At 36.0% G+C, this 24,258-nt stretch overlaps 1 protein-coding gene across 4 annotated transcripts in view; it reads right to left on the bottom strand.

The window, feature by feature from the left end:
• The window catches only part of LOC5578696 (phosphofurin acidic cluster sorting protein 2), a 94,676-nt gene that overhangs the window by 11,557 nt on the left and 58,861 nt on the right, over nt 1–24,258 (bottom strand). For 3 of the 4 annotated variants that reach the window (XM_001657045.2, XM_021852872.1, XM_021852881.1), the window contains 4 exons: nt 23,949–24,252; nt 12,882–13,046; nt 12,122–12,617; nt 11,908–12,062 (listed from right to left, as the gene is read on the bottom strand). In XM_001657045.2, the coding sequence (XP_001657095.2) occupies nt 11,908–12,062; nt 12,122–12,617; nt 12,882–13,046; nt 23,949–24,252 (1,120 nt within the window). The remainder of the gene's footprint in view (nt 1–11,907; nt 12,063–12,121; nt 12,618–12,881; nt 13,047–23,948; nt 24,253–24,258) is intronic. The other variant, XM_021852887.1, reaches the window with a different exon arrangement.

The following is a 24,258-nucleotide window of genomic DNA, read 5'->3' as shown; positions in this document are numbered from 1 at the left end:
TTCATACTATGGATCAAATTGTGACATATTACGGATCAGTGCGCAAAATCAAGAGATTTTCAACTCAATGCATCTGTATTGCATGATTTGGCGAAAGTTAACAATGTGTCACATATTACTGCAAAAAATAGCAGTGTTAGAGCTGGAAACAAGGGTAAAATGCCATTTTTTGGGGTACTGTTTTGTAGTAATTGAGACATGGACTGTTTTCGCTCCTCACCAAGTTTTCCACCCATTTTTGTCTGCTAAAAAATGAAATTTACAAACCTTGATGTTTTATTAGTTTTATCCTCAGTGCTATTGTCTGGAAATGTCGAATCCAATGCTTAAAATGGCAGAAATCTACATTCTTTGGAAGTGATCCATAACCGTGGTAAACAATCATTTCCTGGTCCATATTATGGATCATTTGTTAGAAGTGCTGATATACGGTATTTAGAATCAACAATCAAGAAAAATGTTTTCCAAATATGAATTTATACTAGATCGAAGCGAACGAGCATGTTTTATACTATAACATTTGAATTTTACCACCTGTGGGAGCTTATCAATGCTGACAGCACTTCTTACAGAAAGCGACCATATAATGATAGCTGTGTGGTACCGACTAAACATTTATCAAATACACCGTTATTTAGCGGTTGAATGTTGTGCTTAACATTACAAATGGTAGAAGACAAATAGTATAACATGGGAAAAATATGTTTTACGTCAACGTTTATGTTTTGAGCGAGTTATCCGATGTTGAACGCCAAAGTTATCCGTCACTGTGGGTGATCCGTAACTGTGTGGGCATGGTATATTCCTAATTTACAATTGTGATTTTTTGAAATAAATCACTCGTTGAAATTGCCTAATTCCGCGCATCTTTTAAACGCTTTTCCATATTCCGCGCAGAAAAATGCCTAATTCCGCGCACTCGCGAAACAATCAAATTAACATTAATTTTAATGTAAGGAGGAATCCATTCATTACGTAATGCTGAAATTGAACATTTTTAACCCTCCGCCCCCTCAATAACACTTTTTTGTATGAAAAAAAGGAATGTTTTGAATAAGACGTTTTTATAATTTTTTGACTATCACATGAAGTAAAGATAACATTTGTTATAGTATTTTGTTAAATATTTCGTGTAGGGGAATGTGGGGCAGTTTGGCCACCTTAAGGAAAAGTCGATAGAAGCGCAGAACATATTATGACATTTTTGGATCTTTGTATAATTTCCAACAAATTTTAGATCAATACAATAGATCCGCACGATTTCCGTTGTCTTAGAAAGTTCACGAATGAATGAATGAATTTTCAAGATTTGACATTTTTCGTGTCGATTTTTATCGATTGGGTGATACAGTCAACCCTCCATGAGTCGACTAATGAAAATATCGAGTTATGGAACATGCAATGGAAAGCTGTTTGAGGGAACCATCATAGTAACCATGAAATTTGATTTTTGATATGTTAGAGACGAACCAGCCACGATCTGAACTGAAAGTCTCTTTAATAAAGATAATAATAATAATAATTTTTGATATGGTTCCATGAGTCGATATCGAGTAATGGAACATCGACTCATGGCGGTTTAACTGTATGAGCACCTTATTTAAGCTTGTGAAATTATCTCATACAATCTAATAAATTAATTTTTATATACACTAAACTTTAAATTTATTAGAATTTAGAAACATTCTGTACAAAAAGATTAAATAAAAAAAAAACATTGTGACAATCAAACATCAACATTCTAAAATGATGAAAATTGTAAGAGCCATTCGGGGCAATATGTACAATTTTTTCGAATATAATTTATTATTTTTTCTTTGAGTTCAGAATACTCACTATTAACATGCCTATTGCTTCATTTCCATGTCAGCTTTGGGGTTGCATGTTATTTCAGGAGAAATGTATGCAGTTTGCGATACTCCGGATAATCGAGTCCGATCTGTATTTGATAAGATTTTATAGAAGCATCATGAAGCATATCTGTAGCAAGTAGTTCCATAGAAAATTGCATAAAAAATTAAACATTTTCAATATAGAAATCGCGTTTGTTTGTGTCCTACAGTTTTAGCACGGACGCTAAGGAAATTAGAAAAATTGCGTCAACTTAGACGGGCCTCCACTAATTATTTTTTTACGCCGTGAAAAAATGCCTTATTTGCTTTTATTTGTGATTCAAACTTATTCTAAATCATAGTAGCATCAAATGGCAGTAAAAGTTGCTGCAATATTATTGTCTATTCCCATATATAAACAATTTTGTATGGAATGCGCGGAATTAGGCAATGCGCTGAATTAGGGCACTTTACGGTATTAGGTATACCTTGGATTGAAACCATTTTTTAGGTTGATGAAAATGTATAACCTGCATTTAGTAGCCTTCATTAAATATAATTTTCTTCTAGTCTTTATGGTGATTCAAGATTTTAGATGCTAATTGGGTTGTTTAGTTTCATCAATTCAGCCAATTTATCAATTCAACCAACACTTTTCCATTTTAACGATCATTATGGGCAAAATGAAAATTTGAATAGGAAAACAATTACTATTATGCGGGTCCTCAGTGACGATTCAAGCAGCACTGGATTCTAGCTAAATTGAAGTACAGGGCTGGGATGATAGCCCACATACCGTAAAATAGGGCGAATATAATCACTGTTCAGTATATATCAGTACTTTTTTCATTTAATGCAAAAATAAACACTTTTTTAAGTGCATCTCGAAGAAAAATCAAAATGTGTTTACTTGATAAAAAAAAATCTCTAAAAATTAATTTCAGTTCTTGATCATGTTAGAAATTGGAAAAAAGTCGAATATTTGAAGATATCAAAATTTGTTGAGATTTTTAATTTGAAAATAGTCTATAGATTCTCTTTTGCCATTGAAGTAATGAAACAAAAATAATTCAGTGAGTTTTCTTAAGATTATCGTTACATAATAGTAGCATTCCTAACTGTAGTTCGCTTTATTTCTATTTGCCCCACTTTTTCTGTTCACCCCATGTTACGATATCTTTGGGTACATCAAATTTATACAAGATCGTTTTCATCCAGAAGATGCTGGCGATGACGGAAGGTATGGCCGCTCTTGAGTTAATTTTCTGGTTATCATCTGATTGACCATCGAAGTACCACCACGCTAATGTTGTATATTAAAAGCGACGTTGTTAACCAAAAAACAATATATAAACAACAGCGTGAGTACTGAGTGCCAACTTGAAAAAAACTTCCTACCGTCAGCCATCTGAAAAATCACCTCTGCACTTCACACCACAAGCGTGGTGATGCTGCGCTCGCACTGATCGAAACTGTGCACCGGCCAGAGTTGACGCTTTGGCTACTTACACACTGACATTACCGGTACCGGTAGTAGGATTGCGTGAACGGTACAAAGCAATGCATTTTCCGGTTAGAGTGCACGTGTTAGTTTTTATCGTCGCAGCTGCAACGTGTAGCGTGGAAAAAAATGTTGCGTAGCATGCATCGCGCTGGGCGCGTAGAGAAACTTAGGTTTCAGATCACGCGTCACACGATACAGCTTTTGGATTCAATTTACACACCGTAAAGTGCCGTAATTCAGCGCAGTTAAGGAATAAAACGATTCAAATTGTTAATTAAAAATTAGTATTGCATCAACAAAAGAGCTTTATGGGTGGATCGCTAGCAAATCTATTCAAGATTATGGGAAAAATATAAACTAGACTGTATTCATAATTTACAATTGTGATTTTTTTGAAATAGTTCATTCGTTGAAATTGCCTTATTCCGCGCATTTTTTAAACGCTTTTCCATATTCCGCGCAGAAGAATGCCTAATTCTTGTGCATTCTTGTGTTGAGTGCCTGAGAGTTAATACGCACTGAATCTTTGTCTACTTAATTTCGCATAATTACGCTAGAATAAAACGTTAAAAAATCTCGGAAGATAAGTTTTTACGAACATCTCCAAGTGCTACTCGCGAATCAGTGAAAATATCCTGAAGACATAAGTGATTTCTATAAAAAATCACTAAAAACATAGTGCCAACTTCTGGCGTCCTAAAAAAAGTGGTGTATGGCCAATTGACCATGAGTGTTACGTCTGTTCGATACAAAAGATCAGCTATGGATGAGTGCTCAGTCTGCAACACTGAAATCAAAGTAGACGATAAACATGTGAAATGTGTCTATTGTAGCAATGCGTTGCACGTGAAATGTGCGGGTCTATCTGAATCGCGCTATAACAAAATTCAGAAGAACCATTGCTATTACTGCTCTGGTCAATGTGAGACCTCACATGTGAACAGCAAAAAGATGGACGAACTACTTGCAACCATGAAAGGCCTACAAGTTTCCATGGACAAACTTAATCAAAAGTGTGACGAAAACGGTGTGAACCAGAAAAAGACGGATGATGCTGTGAAGAAGTTGAGTGCGTCCATATGTGCACTCACAAAGTCCCAGAGTGATATCAAGGATTCGGTTGAAGAGGTGAAATCGTCCCAAACATTCATCGCTGCGCAGTATGACGACATCAAGTCGTTACACGAGGACATGAAGAGGGAATTTGCGGGATGCTCGACGAAAGTGAGTGAGCATGACGGCCAGATTCTAGCGCTGAACAATGAAGTCATCGAGATGAAGAAGCGGCTACGTATGGCTGAACAAAATGGGTTAAAAAACGAAATCATAATAAACGGTATCCCAAAGGAGGTATCTCTTGCCGAGGCGACTATCGTCACAAAAGTAGCTGCAGCAGTTGGGGTACAGTTGTTTTCCACAGACATCGAAAGAACTCACCGCAGCAGAAATGGAATGATTTTGGTCGACTTCAGCAATTTGAAAGTGCGGAATGACATACTACGTGCACGCAAGGGTAAATCGATATACCTGGACGAAATCGACTTTGGCAATGCAGTGCTACCCGGCAGCTCTAGGTCCTCGCCTACCAACAAGCGTCATCATACTAAAGTTTTCATAAATGAGAACTTGACCAGGGAAACCCGTTCAATTTTTCGAGAAGCCAAATCTCTCCGTGGGTCCCACGGGTATAAGTATGTGTGGTGCAATAACGGGAACATCTACTGCAAGAAAGATGACTCTGCGGATGTCTATATCATTGATTCCACTGAAGACCTCAAGAGATTGCGCTCATCTCCCAGAAAAGCTTGACCTCTCATACTCTCTGTTGTTGCTTGCTGTTGGTGTTGTTGGAGGCTGTTGAGGATGGTGTTGGTGCGTTGCTGTCCATACAAATATATCCTTCACAATGAACACAAACGATGATGACTTCATTAGCAATGTACGATTAGGTGATAATTTGGATATAGCTTACACACATGTAAATGAAACTTTTACCAATACTAAAATCAACTTATTGTATATGAACATAAACTCAATACGGAACAAACTAGCAGATTTATTGGTTTACATTTCTAATTTTGGCTCAATCGTTCATATAATATGCATAACTGAAATAAGACTGAACCCGGACGAAACTTACATCTGCAACATACCCAATTATGACGTTGTTTGTTGTCCAAGATCTAATAGATCTGGTGGAGGTGCCTGTATGTTCATTCATCAGTCAATGCAGTTCGATGTGACGAAAAATGAGGAATTTTTGGAGGGTAGCTGTATTGTGGTATCACTAAGAGAGCCTAAACTGAGCATTGCAGTTATATATCGGCCTCCACATGCTAGTTTAAACGACAGTATACACTACTTGGATTCTCTTCTGGAATCTGCAGGAAAGTTGGTATGCGTAGGTGACTTCAATATCAACCTTCTTAGTACAAATTCTAGCAACTATGTATCGATGGTAGAGTCAAACGGGTTTTCGTTTTTAAACAAAATTGACCACAACAGCGCAACGCATGGTAATGTGCCTACAGGAACAATAATAGATCATTCATTCACCAATTTATATTCGCAGAAGTTCTGTATGTGTATTGACAACATTAGCTTCACAGATCATAAAGCTCTCTTAATTAGTTTCGGCTCAAACACTCGTTTATCCAATAATGTAAAGACTACCAATATCAAGAAATACAACTATGGAGACATTTCTCACGATCTAGCGCAATTTGTAGTATCTGCAGATAGTTTGGATAATTTAAACCAACTGATAGAAGATTGCATGTCAAAAAATTCATATGTAATCCATTCCCATAGAAAATATCGACCCAAAGCACCATGGATAGATGAAATAGTTTTAAGAGAAATACGACACAGGGATCAATTATACCAAAGAATGGTTCAATGGCCACAAAACTCCACTATCCGTAATAACTTTAAAAAACAGAAAAACTTTGTGACTCGACTCATTAAGCAAAGACAGAAGCTTTACTATCAAAATAAAATAGCACTGAATCGTTGCAACATAAGAAAGGTGTGGAGCATTTTGAATGAAATTGTATTTTGTAAACCATCTAGTAACACAACTATCTCAAAAATACTTATAAACGATAGGATATTGACAGATAAAACAGAAATAGGTGAAGCGTTTAACTATTATTTCAAAAACATACCTAATGAACTGTTTTCAAATTTGACCCAAACATTCAACAATACGCCCCGAAATTTCACTTTAGATAGATCTATTCAAAATTCTATTGTAATGCTGCCCGCTTCGAATAATGAGATAAGTAATTGCATTCGTAACCTCAGTAACTCAAGTGCAGTAGGAGTGGATGGTATTCCATCAAAAATTCTAAAACAAAATGAGGAAATTATTGCTCCTAAATTAACCTGCTTAATCAACCAAGCCCTCGACGAAGGTGTTTTTCCGAATTGTCTTAAATCAGCAAGAATAGTACCAATATACAAAAGCGGCCATAAAACGTATGTTGGAAATTATAGACCAATAGCTATCCTGCCAACTTTGTCCAAACCGTTTGAAAGAATCATTCATCGCAGACTTTGTAATTTTTTTGATCAACACAACATAATCAGTGCACACCAATACGGATTTCGCCCAAATTCAAATACTACTAGCGCAACTGTAAATTTAGTTAATGAAATTCAATTGAACCTAGACCAGCGCAAATTATGCTCTGCAATATTTATAGACGTGTCAAAAGCATTCGACTGTGTTCCTCACACTATATTACTACAAAAACTTCAAAACTATGGTATAAGAAATAAGGCTTTTGCGCTGCTTGAATCGTATTTAAAAAATAGAGTCCAATGTGTAAGAATAGGTAACAACACTAGTACATATTTAACTGTTGATTCTGGTGTACCACAGGGCTCGATATTAGGTCCACTGCTTTTCAATGTTTTTATCAATGACATTTTTGATTTGCCTTTGAGGGGAAAACTCCAACTCTATGCCGATGATGCTGCCTTAGTTTACAACTCAAGTAGTGTAGAATCTCTATACCAAGATATGCAGCATGACTTAAACTTAATTCATCTCTGGTTTTTTCATAATGGATTGACGATTAATGCATCTAAAACTAAGTATATTGTATTCTCCAGTACCGATCGCTTAAACGTTTTACCTGACTTGTGGTTAGGTGAAGAGAAACTAGAAAGAGTTTTATCTCTAACTTACTTAGGACTCATAATTCAGCAAAATATGAAATGGAACTTACACATTGAACAGACTCATAAGAAGCTAAACAAATTTCTCGGTATACTCCGACAGAGTAGTTATATTTTACCCATTAAAGAAAAAAAGAATCTGTTTTACGCTCATGTCCACTCACAGATTTGTTACTTAAGTGTAATATGGCAAAACGCACCCAATTACGTTATTAGTAAAATTTCTACAACATTAAACAAATTCATGAGAACTATCTTTTGGGAAGACTATTTAGACCCGAGTATTAGAACTGCAGATCTATACAAAAACAACAAAATAATGAACTTCAATCAAATTAAATATTTTGAGTCGGCTTTGTTTGTGTATAAAGTTAAAAATAATATTATTAAACATACTTTAGATTTTCAATCTTTGAGTGAGCTACACCGATTCAATACTAGAAACATGAACAATATTAGAATGATAACACCAAGGACTAACTATATCAGATACGGTTGTATTTACCCGGCTATATTGAACTTCAATGATTTACCTCTGAGTTTGAAAAACATTCCTTCGATTTATACATTCAAAAAAGCACTGAAGATATACGTATTGGAACACATTGTTTAAAACTTATATATTATTAGAAAAATACTTAGAATACTCTCACTGGCACGAAATACTATCGATATAAGACCTCCCAATCAGTCCTTAGACTGTCTGAGGTCTACCATAACTTTATACGTTATTCGTTAGGGGAAGAAAACAAGATTATCGAAACATTGTAAATTACTATTGTAAAAATTTTAAAGGGGTTTTTACGCCTGAGATTGAACCATATAAATGATGAAAAATGTTTCCATCTTGGCTTTTCCCCTTGTTGAAAAAATAAATAAAATAAAAAAAAAAATAAATAAATTCCGCGTACTCATGAAACAATCAAATTAACATTAATTTTGATAAGGGGCTGCATCCATTAGTTACGTAACACTTAAAATTGAAAATTTTCAACCCCCGTAACACTTTTTGTATGAGAAAACGTAGAGTTTTGTATAAACCGTAACTTTTTAGTCTACGTTCAGTTTTTTTTTTATTAACTTTTTGTCTATCACATGAAATAAAGATAACCAAAACCGTAGCATTGGTACGTGTGAATTTCGTCTAGGGGAAAGTGGGGCAATTTGGCCATCTTAAGAAAAGTCGTAATAATTGAAATTTTTAGATCAATACGCACGATTTCCGTCGTCTTAAAAAAAAACACGAATGAATTTTTCGTCGATTCTTCTGTCGATGGGGTGATATGAGCACCCTATTTTATGTTGTGAAATTATCCCATAGAATCTAACAATTTAATTATTTTATTCACTGAACTGGAAAGTTTAGAAATGAAATACTCTTTCGAAATCTACTGAGCTCATATTTGGCTTAAATATGCTTCTTATTGCATAGTTTTAGACAATTCGGTCGAGAAAAAAACCCCATCTTCTTCTTCTTGGCATTAATGTCCTCACTGGGACAGAGCCTGCTTCTCATCTTAGTGGTCTTATGAACACTTCCACAGTTATTAACTGAAGCTTTCTTTGTCAAAGTTGCCATTTTTGCATTCGTATATATCGTGTGGCAGGCACGATGATACCTCATGCCCAGTGAAGTTAAGGAAATTTCCACTACGAAAAGATCCTGGACCGACCGGAAATCGAACCCAGACACCTTCAGCATGGCTTTGCTTTGTAGCAAACTGCACTGTTCATACAATACAAGGACCAGTTCGCAATATTGTTTGGAATCAAAGAGTTTTAAGCAAATCAATTAATGGTATCCACTAATACCACGGGTAACTGAAACTTATTTTTTTAAGCAAAAAGAAACCTCAGAAGAACCTAAGGGTCATCCATAAATGACGTCACACAAAATATGGCCATTTTCAATCCTTCTCCCCCGTATTATCATACTTTTTGTATGGAGGCTTCGTAAATTATGTAGAGATCGTAAAGTTTCCGTGAATCATTTCCCGAGAGTGTGTCGTAATTTGTGGGGTCTTCTACAAATTACGACCTGTTGAACATGTGAACGATATGTTGTTTTTACAATAATTCTATATGGATTGTATAATATAAATTAGAATCATAAACAAGTATACATTGCCAATGTTATGAGTGGTTCATTATGCTAAGTAAATTTTGTGCGCACAGATGTACACACTTAATTCAGAATGCCGAATCTCGGCTAATTTCAACCGAGATCTGCACAGCCGAGCTCGTGAAAAAAAAATCTAAGTATGTATAGACTGTTTAGAAATCGCGTTTGTTGTTGTCCTACAGTCTTAGCGCGGACGCTAAGAAAATTAGAAAAATAACGTCTACTCCAACGGGCCTTCACTGATTATTTTTTTTATGCCGCGAAAAAATGCCTTATTTGCTTTTATTTGTGATTCAAACTTATTCTTAATCAAAGTTGCCTCGAATAGCATTAAAAGTTGCTGAAATATTAATGTGTATTTCCATATATGAATAATTTTGTATGAAATGCGCGGAATTAGGCACTGCGCTGAATTAGGGCACTTTACGGTACCTAGCAAAAAAAATGAACAAATATTTTTATGAGTAAAACTTGCGTTGCAAGTTGTCAATAATAGGGATAATTGAAATGGGCCAAATTTTATTAAGAGAGTTATTGAATTATACTTCAAAAGTAGTACGTTTTGTAGGTGGATGGGATAGACGATTTGCCACCTGTGCAGTGCACATGTTACACATGTGGACGCGACGCCTCTGCCTATCAGTACTCTAAAGACAACGTGAACAAACGGTATGTCGACACTTTTAGCGTCGAACCATTCAAAGGTTATTTTCAATAGTTTTAAAATCAAGTATATGGAAAGGTATGCAGTTTTAAACGTTAATGTACAAGAGTCTATGACGACACTTACAGTGGCGAACTGTTCATATTTTGTTGATTAAAATTTGTTCCATAATATATTGCACAATTAAAATAAAAGCATGAAACGAGCTAACCAAATTGATCATCCATCCTTTATCGGGCTGCTGTAAGCTAATTTGTTCAAGCTCATTTTACAAAAACAAAATAGCATTCCGGCGACGCGAAAACAGATACTCGATTGCACACAGAACGCGTGCAAATTAAAACGAGAAAAAGACTTCGACGAGGACGCAAAAAACGATTTTTCTTCTGCTTGAGCTTTAACAAGCACTGCCCAGCAGAACGCGTGCAGAATAAACCGATTTATTTCCGCAAAAGACTTTCAAAAACTGCACCAGCCGAATCTAATAATTTGCTGAGACGATATAAACGTGACAGATCAATTTTCAACACATCCTTTCGCGCACGTTGCATACTGCGATCTCTCACTTCAAAGTTTAATCTACACAATTCACATACTGTTTGATTCAATGGCGAAGAAGTTGTACATCTTTAATTACGTAGTCAACGATAATAAATAAAATCGAAGCCTTGTAAAATGTTGATACGATTTAGCTTTTGCTGTAAGTACTGTTTTTTTTTAAATTTGTAGTTATATTGTTCTATGCATTAGTGGATTGATAAGAAGGATCATGACATAACAAAAGATCTACAATAAAAACCTTTAGGGCTTTATTTTATAAGTCGAATCGATCAAACACGACTCAACTAGAGTCCTTGTCGACGCTCGACATGGCTCTGTCACTCGAATTTTTCGACAGTTTCCACTCTGTGTAACAGGATTACTATGGTAGTAGACGGGTGACTTCTGAAATATGCATGCTTACTTTGATAGACAGTGACTACAGTCAAGTCACATGAAACTCTTTTCAGATTATAATGCGCAAATATAATGCGCAGAAATGAGCAATGTACCATCAGTGCACCAGATTCCGAGAAGTTATGTGTTCAAATGATTATTATAAAATAACTATTGTGTCGATCAATACTATTTTTATGTCACAATGTAGCACCGAGTATAGGTAATCAGCGGCAAAATGAAAAGATATTTTTATGGTCAAACCATAGCTACTACTGCAATAGAGAAGGCTGTATGCTAAAATCGACATTTCTTTAAAATTTTGTTTAATTTTTTGCATGAGCGGTTATTGGGACATACTAAAATACCTAGTAACCCAATAACTGCACACGAGGTCTTGTGTTTTCAATATAAAGAATTATTTCTTAAAATGAAAAAAAAAAAAATGTCAGACGGCTTCATTTGAAAGCTGTTAATATTGCTAGAATATATCCGTGCGAAAAATGTTGGTTTTTGACACGAAACATCAATTTTTACACTAGTGAGTGGAAATAGGCGCATGAGCGTATACTGGTACAGTGATTAGATATTTTGGCAAATTTAAAGATTGTTTATAATGAAAGTTATGTTAATAGGTACATACAATGTGTCTATTGTTACTTACCAATTGGAACAATGTAGAATCTGATATGGTTCACCCAATCAGGTGGACGAATTCCGAGAAGCTCAACATAATGGCGTAACACGGCCCCCTGTAGCCAATCTCCACCAACCAACAAAACTTTTACAGTCGTCGGCGGCTTGGCCGTTGAGTTACAGCTGTAGAATAAAGAGTATTAGAAAATTAAGCAAACAGTTCTCTAAGAATCATAACTTACTATTTTTGGATTTTGTTCATGAGTGCTTGTGTGATTGCTTTCACTTCAGCTGTGTTATTGGGGGAAAATGTTGGCCGAAAAGTTGATGATATGAGTGACACTAGCCGAGGTGTAAGAGTGGAACTACTGCTGGCTTCTGGTGGGCCAATAATTGTAACTACATCCGGTAGCTGGGATTCTTCAGTGGTGAATATGCGCGACAGTTGTTCCAGAAGTGATTTACGAGGCTCTACATTTGTTGGCGAAAGACAAGTCTCAAGAGATGTTTTAGGTTGATCGCCGGATGAAAAGCTAAGGGATTGCTTTTGCTTTTTGGCACTATTGGGAGTGCTACTACTGGTACGAAATAGACGATTTTTCTTTTCCACAACCGCTTGTTCTTTTTCTTTTGGTGGACTACCAGTATTCTGGGGATCCGATGATAATGCTTCAGGATCCGTATTCCCAGCACCACCTTCATTGCCGGAACTATCATTTTTCCAGTCACCGGAACGGTCTAACAATAATCAATGTAAGAAAATGCAACATTACAAGGCTAAGTAATTTATTATTTTTCAGTATAGGTATGCATGGAAATAATTCACAAAAGAAAAAGGAAACTGGACAAGCTACAATTTAAGACAAAGAGAAAATTGCACAGACTAACTATATATCTTGAATACATTATATCGAGATAAAACACTAAAAATAGATGTGTGAAGAACAATAGGCAAAGACAGAAATGACAGTATTATAGTATTATAACAAAAATGCTACAAACCTTGGCTGTTACTTAGACTGTTACTGTAATTGCTAGTATGGTTGTTATTACTGATATTGTTGTTCATACTGTTATTAAGATTATTGGCAATTATTACTGCATTGCTTTTCTTTTCGACGAGTGAGTCACGCTTCTCTAAAATGGTTTTCTTTTCAGGCATAAAATCTGTAAAAACGAATAAGAAATGAAGAAGAAAACAAACATAACAAGCCATGCAACAATATTTATGATTATAGGGAAATTACATTCAACAATGTAAGATGAATAGTTTGTTATACGATAAAGTTTTAAAAATGGTTCGTGTTACAACGTATTCACTAGCGATGCATTTTTGATAACTATGATAAATGCAAGGTATGACGAACTATGTACAGTCAAACCTCCATGAGTCGATATCTGAAGGGACCATCGACTCATGGAACAGAAATGCTTTGGAAACCTATTTGAGGGGATCATCATAATAATCATGAAATATGGATTTTAGTATGGTTCTATGAGTCGCTATCGAGTCATGGAACATCGACTCATGGAGGTTTCACTGTATACATTAATGTTTTGGGGAAGCAGTATCAACCAAAATAAAGTTGAAGGTCTGAAATAGACCGGAATTGAACACTTTTTTGTGGACGACCCCTAAACTGCAAGAGAAACATAATTATATTATGTTACAAAAGATATCATTGAGAAGAATGTAAAAGGATCAAAATGTATTTTGTTTCAACGTTTTTCAAGAGTTTTGTGAGAAGCACATTTTGTACGACCAAATATTCTTGATTTAACTCACTGAAAATAACATTTGAACTCGACTTTGTGTGAGAGAAAAGATGCTGAAATTTCAAGAGAATCTTATCTTATAGTAGGAGTAGACGGGGCAATATCGTCATACGGGGCAATATGGACCTCCTTTTATTTGAACTTGAAAAACATACTTAGACGCCAATAGCCTTAAACCTCATAAAGGATGTTTCAACTATCTACCACTGTGAAAATCGTGCAAAATTCAGTTTGTATACTTCACAAATTCACGAAAAATATAAAAATTTGCCGCTACTACCGAAATTGTAAAAGTTTGTCTATTGTATTGAGATTTTTTCCCATCGGATCGTGCTTCTACTTTCGATAGGCATTTTGTGCACAAAATTGTATAGATTTTGAAACAATTTTCATTAAAAACAGAATTATATTTACATGTCGGAACGGGACAATATGCTCAAAACTATTTAAAGCTACCTTTTTACAAAAATAGATTAAGAAAGCATATCATTTTTGCACTTTTATTGCAATATCGCCGCCGCGTATTATTCTGCGGAATACCAAAATTTTATAACTGGTTAAAGTTATATAAATGTCAATGTTCGCAAAGTGATGCTCTAAGAATCATGATTAATTGTACTGTCAGTAGAATATGCAATTCCATGATTCAAATCAGACTTTCATTAAGTTTTTGTACAAAATTCTTACATATTGTTACATATTGTCTTCTTCTATAATGTATAATGTCTTCCAAGAAAATATTTCCACTCAAGATCATCAGATTTAATAAGGTGGCTCATACTGCCCCGTAGGGGGACCATTTTGCCCAGTATAGTGTAGAACGACACAAAAAATAATGTTTTTTCGTAAATAAATATTTCCAAGAAAATTCCGGGTAACCTTTTTTTATAAAATGCAGTGTAAAATAATGAATCAATCATATGAAAAGATAAATTTGTATTGTATTGTTTTGCTTTTCAACACCCTTTCCTTAGGTGGCCCAAGCTGCCCCTAGTGACCCTATCAGACTTGTCTAATGGGCAGAATTGAGCTTGATTGGCCGCTCGTGGTTGCTACTCCAGTATCGCCAGATCAGCTGCACAAGGAACCAACCAGATTGTTGCTCGGTACTAACAGATACCCTCAGTGTATAAAAGTGGGTGATCTTACATTATCAGGCAGCAATCGCGCCTGTCACGTAAGAATGCAGACCATTGAGAGGAAGGGGGAGGAATTTATGTTGCATTTAAAGCTGGTCCACAGTAGACCGGATATACAGTATAGGGTTAGATAAATGTATGACAAAGAGGCTTGCTTTTGATTAGCAGACTACCTATTTATTACGCGTAAAGAATGGCGTGCTATAATAATAGAAGAATTGATGCGTAGGAAAACGGTTTCTTATCCGTATCTGGTTCTAGCGATTGCTATGAACGAATAGTTTATGCGTATGATAGAATATGAGTGGAATATAGAAGCAAGTATTTAAGGGACAACTACAAAGTGCGCGGAAAGGGACAGGTGTACGATGAACCTTTGATAACTGGTCACTCCGCCATATGTCGGGGCGTGATTTTTTTCAAAGCTTCAAAGAGATGACAAAAGTACTTGTTGGGCCATTTGCAAACTTTTCACCCGTATGATTTTAAATTGTAATAATAAAATTGTAAAAATATATTCAAAGTCATTTGAAACATAGCTAAAAGATATTATTTCTACTCGATTTTCAAATAAATATAGTTCACAACATTCATGAATAAACGAACTGTAATATTCAGAATGTAATTTATTCAAAGCATTTAAGGATTAGATAAATTATTAAATGGAATAAAAATGAAAGCAATCCATCGTTACTTTAAAGAAGAAAACGCTCATAAAGATGAAATAAACCTTGATTTCGATCGATAAGCTTCAGCCTAGTAAAATGTTGGGTTTACCTTTTTTGATAGTACGCTTTACTGTATCTTATGATCTAGGTAACTTTTACTTGATTACACCTATCAGGATTTCAGTGTTATGAATATTTGATGCTTAAGGTACAGTACAGAAATTTTCCGGACTGTGAACAGATTAGCATACTATTTCAGTCTTTATATGCAGGTCATACAAGTGGCGACGAGGATCAAATAAACTACATTGTGATGGTTATTATGTGACGAGTTTGTCAGTTTTTTGAAGTTTTAATATTTTTGATTCACATCACTGTAATTACACGTCCAAACGAGAGTCTCTATGGTTCATTTGAAGTGAGCTTAATGACGTTTGAACTATTTTTAATCTGAAACTAGCGGGGTACAAATTGAAAAGTGTTCAGATTAAATGTGGTCAAACCAACGGGGGAAACCGGTACCCATTTGAAATCCTATTACAAAAAAAAAGAGAATGTAACTTAGCAACTGTAGGGTCTTTCTAGCACTAAAAATTTATCTCTAAGGTGAAACAGCAAGGAATTCAAAGTTAGCAGACTTGTGCGTGTTCTAAGTATAAGCTTTCTGGTAAAGACTAAAATAGAAATTGCACTGTTATGTCTTTGAAGTTAGGGTAACACATTGAAATGTAATAGATTCCAAGCTGTTCAACCTTAACAGTTATGATTTATATGGGTTACACTAGACCTAGCAGAATGTTAATACATAAAATTATATAGTTTAAGCATTCTTCTCACCGTTCTCTATACCACATAAGTTTCAATCGTCAACATAACCAGACACGTTTTGTTATGTTTTCTTAGACAGACAGGTTGGAAAATTAAATGAATGTCCTGTAAATTATTCACTATTATGTATCGTTTTTCAGGCAATGTTAAAAATACAATATTTGAAAAAGTAAAGTTTATATTTCAGAAAGAGCATCAAATGATCCTATCAAGGAGGAAAACCTTTTTTTGTTAATGGTTGTGTTTTTCGTGCAAATGTTATAAAGCAAGTCGAAAAATGTTATAACAAACCTAAGCCAAAGAATGTATGAGTTTGTTACTGAGTGATAGTGCAGATAGGCACCTCATTCATGTAGATAAGATCAATTGACAAATGTGATTTATTGTAAACTGAACATTATGGTACAGACAAACATACGCAACACTTAGAACAAATCACGATCAAAATCATAGTCGAGAGAACATGTACGCCCAATGCTAAAATCGGTGTGTTTGGCCGATGGGCCAACAGATGGCGGTAGTGTGTAAACGTCAAACGCGAACAAACACGATGCAAGCGCTGCGGGTGGTGGATTGGCCACCTACAATATATTTGAATCTACCGTTTAGAAGGTAGTCGATGGATAATGATGAGAGTGTTACGTCTGTTTGTCTGTGATTATAGTTTGAGGTAAGTTTGTAACAGTGTTTTATAGGAGATCTGACGAAATTGAATGTTTTTGCGTATGCATGTCAAAGTTTAAAAACTGATAAAAATAAAACTGGGTCGAAAAACATGATAATAAATTATCGCACTATTTATTGAAAAAGTTTTAAATAAATGAAACCCAAATATAGTACTATACCGTTTAGGGCTCTATTTTATAAGTCGAGTCGATTAAAAACGACTCGACTGGAGTCACTGTCGACTAAAAATTTCGCTCGACACGACCCTGTCACTCGAGTTTTTCGACAGATGTCACTCTATGTGACAGGATTACTATGGTAGTCGACAGGTGACCTCTGAAATATGCATGCCTACTATGTTCGACAGTGACTGCAGACGAGCCATATAAATCGGCTCGCTTTACAAAATATTCCCCTTAATTCTACTAGTGTTTTGTAGAAGAGTTGAGATCGAAATACGCGTATCTGCCAAAGGATGTTGTTGTTTTTTATTTATTTTCGAAAAACATGATATAAGAAAACGATGTAAATTATGAGGAATACATTGTTTTGCTGAAAAGTATTGTCTGACACGAATGAGTTTTTTTTAAACAAAATAAACCAATAATAAATGATTCACAGTCAGTACCCGCTCATGTTCCAATAGCTCGCTCAAGAGATTGAAAAGTACGATAACTTGAGTAAATACAAAAAAATTGTTCACAGCATGCTTTAATATGTTAATTTTAAATGGCTAATGTCTATTCTCTTCATTTTTACTTTGTTTAAACTTGTCTTTTTGCAATTTGAACGGAGTACTGGAATATGAGCGAGTACTGGTGCAGTGATGGTACGATAATACCAGCGTCTATTTCGACGAAAGCATTTTGCGAAGAAGTAAAATATGATGATTCTCGCTTAATTTATAATCTTGCCCTAAAGCCATTGGTAATCAACTATGTAGCTTGTTGTTACTAAACAAACGGATGGATTTACAAGTTATCTAAAAATGCTACGATGAACTCTCAGTGTAGATATGTAGTTTGTATTTTGGTCGATTTATTTGCGTTGTTTTTTTTGAGAGGAAAGTAACCATCATCGTTTTACAATTTTTCAAAACCAGTTTTTGTAATTGTAATTGTAATTGCTCAATCCACACCCTGGCAGACAATTATCCGCCCATCTAGACACGGGCTGGGTGAGGACCTACCAAGCCTCCCCCGTTAACATGTCCTATACCGTTTAGCACACCGGGATCTTCCACAAGCAGGCGCCGGAATTAAAGCGGTCCCACAAGCTTCAGATACATTAAATAGATATAGTCCCTCTGGCACTAAACCGAATGGCGCCCTCCGCTTCACTACTAGTACTGCTTCCCCACACGCCAAGCACAATATCGAAAGTAGCGCGTTGTATAGCAAATACAGTACACCACCTCCGACACTATGCCAAATGTACAGGAAAAACAGCACCAGTAAGAAAGCGGAAGGCGCACCACTCGGTTCAGTGCCAGAAGGACTATAAGTATAACGAAGAAGAAATGAAAAGATAGTAGAGTTGGTTAGGTTATTTGATTGCTGAAACGAAAAAAACAGAAAAAACAGAAACAAAGTGTTAACATTAAAACGGGGTTTTATAATTGATAAATGTATCGATAGTTTCTCATCTGTTACGTTTCCTTATCGTAACGCTGTCGATTTTTTCCATCTCCAGGGTGTTCGTCTCCGCTCGAGCAATGAGGACCATGATGAAATGAGAATATAAAAATGTGAGCATTAGTGTTGATCTAGTAATAGATTAATTTAAACTGCTTTTCATGTGCTAAGTAACTTGTAAACTCCTACTCAATTATGTTTTGTTGGCCTACACGTTTTATTTAGACACAATTTTTATTTAAAAAACTATTTGGATCCGAGATTTTAGGTGCAGATTGAGCATGTTTGATAAAACAAGCATCCTGTTTTCAGTTAAAGAATGTTCAAGAAGTTGATGATTCTGTTATTTATACTGGCTACATACAAGAATTCACTATTGATGTAATATATGGATATTGAAAGTTCCAACGCGCGATTATAATACTTCAGTTTTCGTGCTGTTGTATTGGTGTAAGTAGTGGGAAACCAATCAGTTTGGTGATTCTAACGGTAACAAATAGCAAGACGAAAGGAAAGTTGATAATCTATCATCATTATGATTTCAGTCCTAATTTCATGATCCGTTTAACAAATTCCGCGTATGATTCGGCAATTTTAACAATTTATACATGTGTATTCGAAGAAAACAGACTACGAGCATTTATTACCTGTTGCAAGGTTCCTAAGTGATCAGATATTTATCATTTCTACAGCCTAATTTGTATTTGTATTTGTATTTGTATTTAAAATAATCCATCTGACAAATTAGTCTTAATGAATAAAAACTTGAACATAACATACACTTAACACAGATTACTGAACTACAGATCGTATTCTATTAGCAAAATGCCTCGTCGGTTCATCGAACTCGAAAAACTCTTCGACAGCCGAGAATGCTCGGATGCACGCTGAGATGGGTTCGTTGTATCCAAATACGGTGCGATGGAAACTTGATTGGAGCAGTGTTGTACTCCGGAGAACTCGGTTAGGAACACGAAATTCTAGCAAACTAAGCAGTTCTGGAGCATCGACTTCGCCATTTAGCAACTTCGCTATAAGCAACGATTGCTGTACCTTTCTTCGTCGATCCAATGTTTCTAGTCCCAGGAGTCGGCATCTATCCGGATACGGTGGCAGGTTATCGGGGTCCCTCCATGGCAAGTTTCTTAGTGCCAAACGAATGAACCTCTTTTGAATCCGTTCAATTCTTAGACTCCACGTGAGTTGGTGCGGATGCCAAACGACGGATGCATTTTCCAAGATAGGGCGTACCGGGGAACAATACAATGATTTCCAGCAGTGCGGGTCTGAAAAATCCTTGGCAACCTTGGAAATAAAGCCTAGCTGACGCGTTGCTTTTGAGATGATTGCAGAACGATGCAGCTCAAACGACATTTTCTCATCAAGCTGAACCCCTAAGTCAGTCACATGATCAACTCTGTTGAGAATGATCCCATCAATTTCGTAGTGAAAAACAATTGGATGCATCTTGCGGTGAAAAGTGATCACCTGACATTTCTCTACGCTAATAATTAGCTTGTTTCTGCGGCACCAATCGGCAAACAGTGTTACCTACATTGGGTTGTAACAAAAATTTGATCTTGGGATGTTGATTTGCCTCCTAATCATAGTTTCGACAATAGTCACATGCTTACTATCCTTTATGGCAGTGTTGTTGATTCTATTGTCTATCGCTCATAAGTTTCGCGCCACCCGGCAGGGACTTGGTCCTATGTACCCAATACTCTGCTGTGTCTTAACTTCACGCAATACATTCTGTAGATGTGTGATACAGTTTGCGGAATATTATGATTTATCACTTCGTTCAGATGGAAAATTCTGTTATGGTACCATATTCACATATCAGATAACTCCCACCTGGAACGATGTAATACATCGGAGACATGTAGATTCAGATGTATGTATACGATCTATGCCTAGTTCGGCTCTGATCGACAGGTAATCAGTGTATTCAGTTTTTCAACTAGCTTGAAGCGATGAACGTTTCAAGACAAGCTCTCCACTATATCTGCTAGCAATCACCGGTCGTCGATAGACATTTCGGTTCTTTTCTGCTAAAGATAGATCCGATAGTATGCCAAAGACTATGGCTCATGCTTTTCAATACAGCTGGAAAAACAAGAACTACACCCAGCACCAAATAGTACGTAACTATGAGGCGGACCGGAAGGTTTGATGAGCAATCCCTACCACATTTTTTCAAAAACCAGTTTTTCTGCTCAAAATTGAAGCAATGCTCTATAAAATCTATCATTGCATTGTAATTGCTATCTGAAACGCAGTGATAGATTTTCTTGAGGATCACTTTAAATTTGTACAAAATAACTGGTTTTTAATTTTTGATGATTGACTGATGGATTCTTGAGCCTTAACTACGAGAAATGTATCAAAAACCCTCGCTCCTTTGTTCCTCAATAGTTATGGAGTGGAACGATATACAAATGAGGGGGTTGTGTAAGTGACAACAACTTAGTTTTGAGGAAACCGATGAAGTTTTTTCAGCAATTTTTCATTCCATAAAAAATTTATGGACCTAGCAAGCCAATCTTCAATGAATTATGTTATATTTTCTATTGAACGAAAAAATAACTTGAAAATATCGTTGGGAAGCTTGAAAACAGTAAAACGTTTTAGTATACCTAACTCAGAATCGATCAGAATGTCACCTACGTGCGTTTGGACCCCTCACGCTGCGCGTAGAGTTCTATAGGACATTGGGTTGTCCCTCACATAGTTTTTTCAGTTAACTGTTAATAATTATTAGTCGAATAGTGTCGAAAATGTCCAGTGTTGCCGAAATTTAAGGCATTATTATTTTGATGTAACTGGCAATCCGGTATTTTTTTGATTTTGTGTTATAAAAAGTATTTGTTGAATACGCTTCCTAAGATTTTGAAGTGACATTACAAAACAAAAACAAAATAATCACTTTGACTCAATTTTGTATGGGAACTTTCACCGCACAAGGTTCGATTCTTTTTTTTTGTCGGTAGCGATAGGGGTAGTACTGGCACTCTTAATCTGCCCTAAGCTCCTTCCCAGCATTTGCTTTTATAAGCCTCTATTGCGTTCATCACACAGACGTTCCTAAGCAATGTTGCTCAAATGGTAACTGTGTACGCTAGCAGCAATCAGCCCTTGCCGTAGTTTTGCAGTCTAGTAGTTTAGACTACTAGGGGCCCAGATAGCCGTAGCGGTAAACGCGCAGCTATTCAGCATGACCATGCTGAGGGTCGTGGGTTCGAATCCCGCTGGTCGAGGATCTTTTCGTAAAGGAAATTTTCTCGATTCCCAGGGCATAGAGTATCTTCGTACCTGCCACACGATATACACATGCAAAAATGGTCAATCGGCAAAGATAGCTCTCAGTTAATAACTGTGGAAGTGCTCATAAGAATCTGAGAAGCAGGCTTTGTCCCAGTTGGGACGTAACGCCAGAAAGAAGAAGAAGAAGTTTAGACTACTATCAAACTATGATAAGGCCTGAAATGCTACTAGAGTGGTTAGAGTGAAGAACGAAATAGTTTTATTAAAAGATCCTCATTCCCCATTTCATTTCATCACTCACTATCGTCACTTTTATTTTCGACACTATCACGTATATCACCGATTATCACTCAACTTTCGTAATACACTTCAGATATACTTTCCATTTTATCACTTTTCACATCACACCATTTTCATATAAATTCATTGTTATCACCATTTATCATCTGTTAGCATTACTAAGTAATTAAAAGATATTCAATTTAAATGTATCATTAATTTTGTTGCTGTAGAGTCATTACTTTTCAAACTACGATTTAGCACTATGATAAAGAAAGTTACAGTAAAAAAAATCACTTCGATCCATTCTTCTGCACTCACTGTCATTATTATAACTTTTATCATGCACGTTTGAAGAACTAGGCAATGAAGTTTATATTCATTTCTCTGAATTGCACAATGTATTATGGCCATTATTAAATTAGTAGAGTTCACATCATTATTATTATATTTTTAACAAAACTATCAGAATCACTTCCACTTTCATTTTAAAATTTTCATCACCATAGATTTTATTATAAAATCACTATTAGCACCTTCACAATAACTAAATTTAATAACGACGAGTGTGACGCACAGTTCCACCAAACATCCATTCTTATGTTGCACTATAAAACGATTGATCACACGTTAGCTTCGAAACTTAACCACCATTGCTGATTAGTACAAAGGATGCTACAGCTCGTGTAAACGAACTGAAACATCAACAACCAGCACTATAAGTAACTAATGAGCCCTGGCGGTCCCTCCGTTCGAAGAGGACCTGATAATATGCCGAAACATATTAACAGATCCTCCGTTTCATGATAAATCATGAACCGTTGGAGGTGTGCCAAAGTATTGGGAAGGTGATATGTTTCACAGACGGGTATTATTATGGTGCACCTTCTACTTTGGCACCGTCAAACCCTGTGATCGTGGCCAGGGACTTTCACCGCACAAGGTTCGATTCTACCCCATTACCCCGAATGCCATCATCCCGAATGCCGAATGTACCATTACCCCGAATGCTATTTTCCCGAATTTACAAATACCTTGACATGATAATATTTATGACATTTCCGCATGATATCGGAATTAGGGGTAATGTCATTCGGGGTTATGGGTCGTTCGGAGATTTGGAAACCGGGATAATGGCATTCGGGGTAATGGGGAAGAATCAAAATAAGGTTAGCTGAATAAAGACATAAAAGGTTGCCCACAGTAAGCTTGCGGTTATAGTTAACAAATTCACTTTGACTACACTTATCTGTTATCTGTGTGGGCGGAGTACTGGAACATGAGCCGGTAATAGTGCACTTATGGTATTTTTTCTCCCTAAAATCAAATTTACATAGATTATTTTTGGTAGAGATTTTTTTGTGTATCATATTTATGCACAGTGGACCTGAATATTTTATTTTTTGAATTTTATCACATATGCACTTCAGTTGTTGGCAAGAACATTCCCGGAGATATTCCGGTATTTCGAGGATGCTTTACTACAATATTGGATGATAGGCTTAGATAATCAAATATATGTAGACAGAACAAACAAAACTGGCTTTTCAATGTTGTTATTTTTAAATTTTGAGGCCTGTTTAACCATTATCTGCAGTCTATAACAGCTGCATGACTTCCTGAAACACACATACAAGTGAGTCATGCTGTAAAACCCCTTAATTGATTTTCACGAAGACATACACTTTAATAAATACAACCAAAACAAAGTGTTTGCACTCTGCAACCAAAAAATAAATCTATCTAAGCAACGATTCGACGACTGACATAAGCAAAATGTATGTTGTAAATATAACAACTTTAATCAGTTACCTCTGGTACTTTTCTGTAGCGTACTTAGTTGAACAGCAGATTGTTGATGTTGTAGTGTTGGCTTCGGATTTTCGAAAAATGGTCTCAATGATGGTTTCGGCGTTGATCCAATTGATACACTATCCATGTCCTGGCCGGAATCATCACCTTCTCCACAAGATAAGGATTCTAATTCTTGGAACAATGCGTCTAAATCTCGTTTGCCCCGCAAAGATTGCCCACGTTCCGGTACATCCCCTTCCAGTTCGTCAGGAACTTTGAACCGCTTTAATAATGATATGATGCGTTGTTTAAAATTTCGTTGCTGTGG

This window comes from Aedes aegypti, chromosome 1 (assembly GCF_002204515.2).
Source record: "Aedes aegypti strain LVP_AGWG chromosome 1, AaegL5.0 Primary Assembly, whole genome shotgun sequence".
NCBI classification, from domain to species: domain Eukaryota; kingdom Metazoa; phylum Arthropoda; class Insecta; order Diptera; family Culicidae; genus Aedes; species Aedes aegypti.
The sequence above is the reverse complement of the archived record's forward strand: the minus strand, read 5'-3'. Positions and strand labels throughout refer to the sequence as shown.